Genomic DNA, 11,272 nt, shown 5'->3' on the forward strand with positions numbered 1-11,272 from the left:
GCGCCACCAGGGAAGTCCTGGTAACTCAGTCTTGAACTAAGGCACCTTCTTAATTCATGGGGCAGAAATCTGTACAACTAGTAGAATAAGACGTGCTCAGCGAAGGGGAAGTTGTCAGGGATGACACCTAAGTTTTTGCTTGGAATCCAGGGTTGATGGCATAGCTAGTCATTAAGATGGAGAAAATGCCAACAGAGGATTTTTATTTTCTTGAGGGTATGAAATTATAGCGGATTTACCATCAAAAGGTCTTTAAAAGGCTGGTAATTTGAAATATGATGAGGCTAGGAGTAGAGTAGTGTTTAGGGGTTTGTTATCTGCAGCCAGATTGCTTTTTCAGATCCCATCTCCTTTACTTACTAGCTGGTCAACCTTTTACAAGTTACTTAACTTCTCTATTCTTCATTTCTCTCCTCTGTAAGAGGGCAGTAACAGTATTTACTTCATAAAGTTGTTATGAAGTGTGAATTAATAACCATTTAGCACTTAGAATATCCATCATTTATTAAGCAACTAAATAAATGTTGGTGTAACAAGATATTGGAAAATTGGACTGGGATTTCAAGATGGGATATTTTAGAAAATACAACACATATGACATTCTAAAGTGATTTGTTAGTCTAAAATGCAATATTCCAAAGGAAAACCAAATAAATAAGTTACGTCACTCGAACTCTACACCCACGTCTAAGTTGTATAAAATGGCAGAGTTGTTGGAAATTAGAGGGAGAGAGGATTAACTCTGGAGGGAAGCTGCCTTGGAAAGAGATGTGCTGTCAGTTCTCCCCAGGGGAAAGGGGTGAGGGTGCTGCCTCCTGTATCTCATGCCTAGTGACAGGGGCCCCAGTGTGTTGATTCCTGACTGATAAATCAAAAAGGCAGGAGATAGGATATCCAGCAGATGAACGGAAGGAGATGTGGCTGTGCTGGAAATACCCTGTATGCCCAGAGTTTCTTGGCCCTAAGGACGCATCCATATTTCCTGTGCACCAGATGTGAACAGGGAAGAGCCAGGGAGAGGTTTCTACGTCTAGCTGAAGAGTATCTCCTGGAGGAGTGAACAGGCCTCAAGGGTAAAAAATCATCCATTTGGCAAACTGTCAAAAAGATCAAATCACTTAAAAGATGAAGGCTATTGAGCTGGACTTGAACTCCTCTATAACAATGTTAAATGCCAGAAAATAGTGGAATGACGCTCCAGATCTCCACAGGGGCAGCACCTGGAACTCGGGTGCTGCAATTCTCCCCGGGCCTGGTGGGGAGGGGCTGGGCTCCCCGAGTTGCAGAGAGCCCGTTTCCCCCAGCCAAGAAGAGAGGATGTCCAGAGATAAATGTATGGAATTCGATCTGTTGTTGCCTGCAAGCCCCTATATCGAAAACATGCCGAAGCCTTTGCCCCCCTTTCAGATGATCTGAAAAGCCCCATTTCAGTTCACTTAGAAGACAGAGCCCTCACCCTCGACAAGAGCGGGTTATTCTCCAGAGCCCATTCTTTAGCAGCTGGGCTGCCTGCCCCTCTGGCTGCAATTCTTTGACCCTGCGCTAAGGCTGCCAGGAAAGACGAGGGGTGGGGAAGGAGTGGGTGGGGGCATGGAGGCAGGGCCTGGGAGAGAGCTGGGACCCTGTGGGCTCCAGCCTGAGGGCTCTTACCGCTGCCTCTTTCCCCGGCTGTTGGTGCTTCTGCTCGAAGCTGCCGGGTGAGTGCCAGGGCAGAGCACAGCTGGGCTGGCACAGGGCCTGGGGTAGTGGTGGCGGGGACCGACTGGGGCTCTGGGCTGTGCATCTGCAACTCTAATGCACACGCCCACGGCCTGGGGATTATTATGAAAATTCAGACTTGACTTGCTAAGCCTGGGATGGGGCCTGAGGTTCTGCACCCCTGGTGATGACAGGGCTGCTGCACCATGGACCGCACTTCAGTAAAAGATCTAGAATGTTTTCTAGGCCAGGTGGGGTGAGCTGGAAGCAGGGAGCTGCTCTAGTGCTGGCCTCAGTGGACATCCTTCCTTCACGCCTTAACTCTCTGAGGTGGATTCTGCAGCCCATAGTATCCTGAAATTTTTCTCCCAAAGAACAAGAGATGCTTAGAAAAATTCTTAACAAAATTGCTATGGAATTCTAAAAAATCTGTCTACGTATTTGAAAATCCCCTCAAACTCTGGGTTTTCCTCCTTCTCCCAACTCTTGAGCTCATAGGAACCGCTTCTAACATCTTGACAGGGCTCAGATCCTGCCAGCCCCCTCCCGAATAAATTGATTTGCAAACGATTTCTCCCCTTGGAGAAACAGAGTGGTCCCTTGAGCTTTCTCAACAATGCTGAGCCCTCAGCTCCCTAGGTCTCGAAGCTTGGCCTGGGGTCTCTGGCCCCCTGTGGGCAAAGCTGCAGACGTGTCTGTGGGAGGAGGATGCGGGTCTCAGGGAACGAGGGGTGGGCTGGGGACGGCTGGAACAGATGGGGAGACCACAGGGTCCCAGGAAAGCAGGGGAGGAGGGAGGACGGACAGCTGTGTTTGAGCTTCGGTTTATAGGAAACTCCCTTTGGTCTGCAGACTTGGGGAGATGGAGCAGGATATTTATTGTCTGCACCCTCCAGGAGGCCCTGGAATGTGTGCTGAATAAGCATTGTTTTGGTTATAACAGCCACGGGCCAAAGGGCAGGAAGGGTGCTCCAAACCAAGGGATCTCAAGCAAGCCCTCTTGTCCTGCTTTTTCTGTTCTCTCCCTTCCAAACCCCCGAAGCTCCGTGGTGAGCCCTGGAGACCTCAGCTCGGTTCTGAGAGCCTCTCAGAGGACATCTGGGTGTCTGGCTACAGGTCTGGGGTGGCCACGGGAAAGAAGAACCAGAGAGAGGGCTTCAGGAAGCTACTCACAAACTCCCGACACTTGGAATATGCCAGGGCTGCTCTGTGTTAAATTCCAGGTCTGCTGGGGATGTGCTGGCAACATGTGTAGACAGTGCTGGGCCTGCGCTTGGAAATGAGACGAGGCGGAGAGCTTGACTTGAGAATTTACCAAGTTAGCATTTAGTCTGGTGACTCGCCAGGAGGGCCAGGGCAGAAACCCCCAGAGCCCAGGGCTCTCCCCCAACCCCAAGTGCTGGGACCCTTTGAACTTAAGAGGTGGGAGAGGCTGCAGGCATCCTCACAGGAGGACGTACAACCAGCCTGGAAATGGGCTGATTATCATGCCCTACAAAAGCCCTCCGAGATGCTCTGGTGCAGACATCTTGCTTTACAGAGCTGGCAACTGAAGCCAAGAGTGGAGAGGTGATGGACCAGTGCTACCCTAAAGCAGTGGTTCTCAACCAGGGGTGATTTTGACCCCAGGGGACACTTAGTAATATCTGGAGACAGTTGTGGGGGGGGGGAAGAAGTGTGCTACTGGCATCTGGTGGGTAGAGGCCACGAATGCTGCTAAACATCTTACAAAGCATGGGACAGCACCCCTGCTACCCCTAAACAAAAATTATCAGTCCCCAAGCATCAACAGTGCCAAGGTTGAGAAACCCAGGCCTTGAAACTTGCTGCGGAGCTCAGTTTTCACCAAACAAAACTGAAACATTTATGGAGAAACCACTTCTTTCCTAGACACTTCACTAAGTGCTTTCTCACCGATACGTAAGGTAGTGACTTTGTTTTACTGTTGTCTTGATTTCCAAATTAGAAACAGATTTTGTTCCTTATCTATTTACCTTTTATTATTTTCAATTATTCATCTTCTTCCTCTGAATTCTGGAAGAATTATCCAATGTGCTTTCTAGCACCCTGATCTAATTTCCCCCAGAATCTGTCTTATTGCCTTCAAAGATCAAGCTGATGATCTTTCTCCTACTCTATTTATAGTGGGTGTACACATGTAAGGATTCATTCACTCTCATTTTTGAGGAGTCTTAGGGATGAGAAGGGATAAATCTTTACCTTCAATATGCCATCTTTAATCATGGGACCAATTCTGCATCTTTCTAGAGACTGGAAATAAATTTCTTCTAAAAATTTTAACCCAATTTTATAGAAGAGAATTTTCAGCAGCCTGATATACTTCTAAGTTTTCACTTCTAAGTCTATGAAGGAGGAAGAAAGACAGGGACTGAGGGGCAGGCAGAGGTTCAGACTCTGATTCTTAGTGGCTCAAATATGGCTTCTCACAGTTGGTGGATGGTGACATAATTCTCTGGTCAACTGAGGCCCTTAGAACTGTCCCTTGGAAGCATCTCAATGCGTCTCTTTTGATTGCACAGAAGTGACCCTTCTGCCTAAGTTCTGGCATGTGGCCCATTCTTACCTATCGTTTATAACACTAATACTCATTTAAGATTGTTTTGTGCATCTCTCTGGGTAGTATAATTGGGAAGCCGGCGTGAGATAAATTAGGCACGTCTCACTTGCTGCCATGTTAACTTAGAAATTCAGGTTATTCTTATTAGACTTAACAGGAAGAAACCTAAGCAAGTTCAAGGTCAGAGCAGAAACAAGGATGGTCTGAATTACAGAAAAGATAATTAGGGGGTCAAATTCTTGAAGAAGCTGGAAGGAGTGACCCAGGAACACAGACGTGAAAGGGAGAGCAGCCTTGGACAAGTGGAAAGACACTTCTTTCTCTCAGATGCTACAGCAGGACGTGACTGTGAAGACACAAGAAGAAGGAGCTTCAGGGTTTCACACGAATGAGCCTATTTTCTCTGGAATAAGAGCTTTGTATGGTCTTCTGAGAGTGAGGGGAACCAGGTATGTAAGAGTTTGCGCTGAAGGGGGAGGGTTAGGAAGAGCAGCTTGGCGTTGAGGAGGGCTGCTGAGGAGGACAGAGAAGAAGATGGCAAACTGGGCTTGTAGCATGACGGCATTCTGTCCAGAGAACGGAAGAATTTCTGAAGCCTGTCCTCGACCATGGTCACCTCTCACCACGAGGGAGATAGAAACCCAAGGAGCAATGACAGAGCAGAGTTGAATTTTGATCCAGTCACCTCTGGCTTTGGCCCAGACACCATTATGTTTAACCAGTAGATTCTGCTGGGTTTTCTTCAAAGTATTCTCCTTTCCTAAGCTGATTAGGTCGGAAGAACATCAGACTAGAGCAAGCCTTGACATTCACTCTGTTCACTGGCTCCCCATCAGGCCCCTTAACCTAACCTCACCTCAGTCTCACCACTGTGATGGGGGCCAGGCTGACACACCTGTGAGCACCTGGGGGTCGGAAGCCAGAGAAAAGCAGACGGGCAAGGCAACGCACACCCCTCCCGGGCGCAGCACTGATTTCACTCAGGTGACACTGACAGTAGCACCAGACCTAGCAGCCATCCCCTAGGGAAGCAGTGGTTTTCAGAGGACTCGGGTCTCTGACTATTTAGCCTTTGGGAAGCAGGAGCGGGAGGGAGGGAGAGAGAGAGAGACAAAGACAGACCCTGGTCTTCCCGCAGGCCGAGCGTTCCTCTCCCCTCCAGCAGTACAGGAGCGGGGACAGAAGAGAAAGCCACACCCACACTCACTCACCATGAATATTTTATAGATGATTCCGTTAAGTATAAAGAGGCGCCCTCAGGTCTTGGTATTTGCTCAGCCAGGTCCAAGGAGAGGAGCAAGGAAGCCTGCCTCAGTCACCGCTGCATTGGGAGTGAAGAGCTGGCCCGGCACTCCTCCCACAGGACAGCGAGCACACGCCCGCACTCACCGCTGGCCTCTGCCCCCCAACTGCATGTGCGGCAGGTCCCTGAGGCGGCTGCCGGTGGAGGGGAGCCGGCACCCCACCCCCATGGGGCGCCCCCTGCTTCCCGTGCTCCTGGGGTTCCGCCTCGTGCTGCTGGCCGCCAGTGGGACGGGGGTCTACGGCGACGAGCTGAGCGGGCTCGTGTGTCACACGCAGCAGCTGGGCCGCAAGGCCGCCTGCTACGATGCCTTCCACCCTCTCTCCCCGCTGCGCTTCTGGGCCTTCCAGGTCACCCTGGTGGCTGTCCCCAGTGCCCTCTACATGGGTTTCACTCTGTATCATGTGATCTGGCACTGGGGGGAATCTGAAAAGGTGAAGAAGGAAGAGGAGACCCTGACCCGCCGAGGGGAGAAAAGCAGAGATGCCTTGGGGCCTGGAAGCCCCAGGGTGCTCTGGGCCTATGTGGCACAGCTGGGGCTGCGACTGGCCCTTGAAAGGGCAGCCTTGCGGGGGGCAGTACCATCTGTACGGGTTCAAGATGCCCAGCTCCTCTGTGCGTCGTCGAGAGCCTTGCCTTGGTAGCAGAAGCGGTAATCTGTCTCGCCCCTCTGAGAAGACCATCTTCCCGAAGACCACGTTTGGGGTCACTGGGCTCTGTCTCTTGTTCACGCTTTGGGAGCTTGTGCTCCTGGGCCCGGGGAGATGGTGGAAGATCTGGAAGCACAAATCTCCCTCTTCTAACTACTTCCCAACCTCAGAGAGCGCCCAAAGACACAAGGAACCGACTGATAACGTCCCAGTGGTGGAAATAAAAGGACGGTTTGGAGAAGCAGGTGAGAGGGGCACTGATGTCCCTCTTTCTACCCGTCCCTGACGTATGGGTCCTGATGATCCCCCATGGCAAGTCCCTCACCCTCTGGGAAGTACAACTTCCACATGTTACAAAGTAGAAAACCAGGTTCTACGCAGATGTGCCCTAACCCATCCCACCCCATCGCCCAGCTGCGTCCCCATCAACTGGATGGCTCCTTCCAATGAACCAGGACCCAAGCGCTCGGTTGATTGTACCTCCTGCCCTTCCATTTAGATCTCTTCCCACTTAGGAAAAGTCTCAGCTTCTGCTTGATCCTCTACTTTGCAGAATTATGAAGACAGCTGGCTCACCTCTGAAGGAAACCCTATGACTGGATCTTCGTCCGAACATCTAGTGAGTGGGGTGTTTATCTCCATGGTAAATTAAAGGCTGTTGGAGCATATCCAAGAGCCTTGGGGGGCCATGGTGTCTGAAGCTTTTCCTTGGAGATCTCCTGCTTGTGCCTTCTCACCAGAATTCCCTGGTGTCAGCATCACAATGTTCATGGGCTTGGTTCCAGAGTCACCCAGCAGAAACCTCCATAAAACCGTGCCTCTCTGTCCTGCGCAATAAATATTGACCACTGTTGCTGGCATTCCTGTTGCTGAGGACATTCCTCTTTCCTGTCCCAATGAGTCTACTCCTCTTTCCTGCTGTCCACATTCTCTGCTCCCCCCACCTTGAAAATCTTGTAACCTATAAATGCACCCAGCCCTGCAACATAGGTCATATTCAGAAACTCTGGCTTTCCAAGCATATGTAACCCAGGGTCCTTTAATATATAGATGCAATGTATTCAAACACTCGGCCACACTCTTCTGGAAGATTCCTGTGAATTCAGAGGCTTACATACCCTGGACCACTGACAGCTCTGATTTCTGCTCAATCCTCATTCTCTGCTTTGTACGTTGCAGCTGCTCCATTGTTTCATGTGGGGGGGAGGGGCCAAGTCGTTACTTTGTAAACTCATACTTCTCAATATCACACAGAAAAGACAGCAGAGGTTTATTGCTGATTCAGGGCTAACAGTAAGGGACATTTATATCACAGTGTGATTCAGCAGATGATCTAATGCTGAATATCAGGTTTCTCTTTTCTTGAGTCTCTCAGTCATTTCTGTCCAAAAGTATCCCAGCCTCCCGCCTTTTCTGCAGAAACACGTCCCTTCTCAGTTCTTCCTTGCCCTCAAATTCCCAACAAAGAGCAGTTTCCAGGTTTGGTTGTCTCCTCTGAATCTCAAATGATCCCCAAGTAAATTAGGAAGGCTCATTCCTAAGGAAAGATACTTGATTCCCCAAAGCCACTTTGGCAACGACTAGCAAAGTAACAGTTTTCTTTCTGCTACACAGTGTTTCATAAAGAATCCTGTATCTAGCATAGCCAGAGCCCAGCCAAGTGACCAAGGACAGAAAAAAAGCAAATGTCATCATTCTGAATTCCTCCTTGATGGTGTCCCTTTTAAAATAGCTTTATTTTTAAATTACTTTATTTATTTTAAATAAATTTATTTATTTATAGCTGCGTTGGGTCTTCGTTGCTGTGCGTGGGCTTTCTTTAGTTGAAGCGAGCGGCATCTACTCTTTGCTGTGGTGCGCGGGCTTCTCATTGCAGTGGCTTCTCTTGTTGCGGAGCACGGGCTCTAGGCACGCGGGCTTCAGTGGTTGTGGCTCACGGGCTTAGTTGCTCCGCGGCATGTGAGATCTTCCCAGACCAGGGCTCGAACCCATGTCCCCTGCATTGGCAGGCGGATTCTTAACCACTGCGCCACCAGAGAAGTCCCTAAAATAGCTTTATTGACATACGGTTCACACACCCTATAATTCACCCATTAAAAGTATATAATTCAATGGCTTTTAATAAATTTATTTATTTATGGCTGCGCTGGGTCTTTGATGCTGCGCGCGGACTTTCTCTAGTTGTGGCGAGCAGGGGGTACTCTCCGTTGTGCGCAGACTTCTCATTGCAGTGTCTCTTGTTGCGGAGCACGGGCTCCAGGCACGCAGGCTTCAGTAGTTGTGGCACACGGGCTCTAGAGCGCAGGCTCTGTAGTTGTGGCACACGGGCTTAGCTGCTCCGTGGCATGTGGGATCTTCCCGGGCCAGGGCTCGAACCCGTGTCCCCTGCACTGGCAGGCGGATTCTTAACCACTGTGCCACCAGGGAAGCCCTTAATGGCTTTTAGTATAGTCAGAGTTGTGTATCCATTAACACAATTTTAGAACATTTTCAGCAATTCAAAAAGAAACCCGAGTACTTAGCTGTTACCCACAAATCCCCACGCCCCCAAACATAAGCAACCACTAATCTACTTTCTGTCTCTACAGATTTTCCTAGGCTGGGCTTTTCATACAAATGGAATCATACAGTATGTGGTCTTTTGTGACTGGCTTCTTTCACTTAGCATCATGTTATCAAGGTTCATCCATGTTGTAGCATGTATCAGTACCTCATTCCCTTTATGTTTTATGATTATTATTTCATTGTATGGCTATACCACATTTTATTTACTCATTTTTCAGCTGGACATTTGGATTGTTTCCACTTTGGGGCCATTATGAATAACGGTGCTGCGAACATTCATGTACTAGTTTTTGTTGATGTTTTCAGTTCTCGTGGGTAAATACCTACCAGTGAAATTGCTGGGGCATATGGTAACAGTTTAAATTTTTGAGGAACTGCCAAGGTTTTTCCCACAGCAGCTGTACTATTTACTATTTCACATTCCCAGCAGCAATGTACAAATGGATTCCAATTTAATCTGCATCCTTGCCAACACTTGGTATTTTGTTTTTATTTTTCTCTGTTTGTTTGATTTTTAAATTCTAGCCATCCTAGTGGGTGAAGTGATATTTCATTGTGGTTTTGATTTGCATTTCCCTAATGACTAATGATGTTGAGCATCTTTTCATGTGCTTATTGGCCATTTGTGTAGCTTCTCTGGGGAAATATCTACTCAAATCTTTGTCCATTTTAAAATTGGGTTGTTTGTATTTTTATTGTTGAGTTCTTCATACATTCTGGATACTAGATCCTTATCAGATTTAAGGATCTGATATTCCAAATATTTTCTCCCATTCAGTGGGTGGTCTTTCACTTTATTGAGTGTCCTTTGATGCACAAAAGGTTTTAATTTTGATGAAATCCAGTTTATCAATTTTTTCTTTTGTTTCTTACGATTTTGGTGTTATAGTTAACAAACCATTGCCTAATCCATGACTATGAAGATTAGACCTGTTTCCTTCTAAAAATTTTATAGTTTTAGCTTTACATTTAGGTCTTTGATTTTGAATTAATTTTTGTATATGGTATGAGATAAGGGTCCAACTTCATTCTTTTGCATGGAGATATCCAGTTGTCCCAGCACCATTTGTTGAAAAGCCTATTTTCCCTACATATAATGGTTTTGGCACCACTGTTGAAAATCAATTGCTTGTAGATGTATGGCATTGTTTTTGTACTCTCAATTCGATTCCATTGATCTACATGTCTATCCTTATAGCAGTACCATGTTTTGATTACTGCAGCTTTGTAATAACGTTTGAAAGTGGGAAGTGTGAGTACGCCTAGTTTTTTCTTCTTTTTCAAGATTGTTTGGCCCATTGGGATCCCCTGAAATTCCATATGAATTCCATATGAATAAAATTGTAAATTAGGGAGCCTCAATATTTTCAGTAAAGAAGGATGTTCATTTCAGGAGTATGGCAGGATTGAAGACACAAAGACATTAAGGCAGACATACAGATACATAGACACTCACACCACAGATACTCATGGCAATATAAGAGCACCTCATTCTCTTGGTCCATATTTAAGACTCAGATTCCGTCTCTCTCTCTCTCTCTTTTTTCTCTTTTGGCCGCACCATGTGGCTTGCGAGACGTGGGAATCTGAGTTCCCCCAACCAGGGACCAGGGATCGAACCCGGGTCCCCTGCAGTGGTAGCACGGAGTCCTAACCACCGGACTGCCAGGGAATGCCCTCAGCTTCCTTCTCAAAATAGTATTCCAATCTACAAGGAAAACGCAGCTATCTGTTGTAAACATTTAAAGACATTCTGTGGAACTTTCATCAAAACCCCAAAATAGTGATCGCAGGAACCCCCTTTCCAAATCATTTAGTCATACATTCAGTGACCACTTACAGAGCATATTACAGGAAAGGTGGTATCTGATTTTGGGACACAGGAAGAATTAAAAATTTTTTTCATAAGAAAAGGAATAGAGGGAAGAAAAAAAAACCAAGCACCTCAGAAACACAAGATCAAAAATTCATTGACGAGGAACAGATAATTCCCTGAAACAGGCAAGCACACTGCTTGTTGAAAACCTCAGTGGATGTGCCTTGGGATAGCAAAACGATTGCCGTCTTCAAGTTGGGTACCAGAAGGCAATGCATCTGTGCTTCTGAATTTTAACTTAAAACACCTGATTTCCCTCCCACCGCTCTCCCGGTCCTATCAGGTTTTTCACAATGTCCTCAGAACAGCTACAGCTTCAGCTCCACTCTCCAGGTACTGCTCTCACACCCTGGTGTTGACCTTCTCAGGTAGGACGGTCAAGAACTGCTCCAGCACCAGCAGCTACAGGATCTGCTCCTTCCCAGCATATAGGATGACAGCCGCTCATAGCAGATTACCCAGAGCTGGCTTAGAGCATCCTTTAGCCCACAGACCTCCTCCGCATTGAACCACCTAAAATACTGGTGGGAAGTCTCAAACCTGGGGAAGACCATCTAACCTTAGATTCTTTCCCCTACCTTAATTATTAGACCCTCTATCTG

At 47.5% G+C, this 11,272-nt stretch overlaps 1 protein-coding gene across 1 annotated transcript; it reads left to right on the forward strand.

The window, feature by feature from the left end:
- Positions 1-5,689: 5,689 nt before the first annotated feature.
- Positions 5,690-6,515, forward strand: GJC3 (gap junction protein gamma 3). Its single transcript, XM_007131030.1, is given in 2 exon segments — positions 5,690-6,148; positions 6,150-6,515. Coding segments are annotated over 2 exon segments (825 nt in total).
- The last annotated feature ends 4,757 nt before the right edge of the window (positions 6,516-11,272 follow it).

The sequence above is a fragment of the Physeter macrocephalus genome, chromosome 14 (genome assembly GCF_002837175.3).
Source record: "Physeter macrocephalus isolate SW-GA chromosome 14, ASM283717v5, whole genome shotgun sequence".
In the NCBI taxonomy this organism is placed as follows: domain Eukaryota; kingdom Metazoa; phylum Chordata; class Mammalia; order Artiodactyla; family Physeteridae; genus Physeter; species Physeter macrocephalus.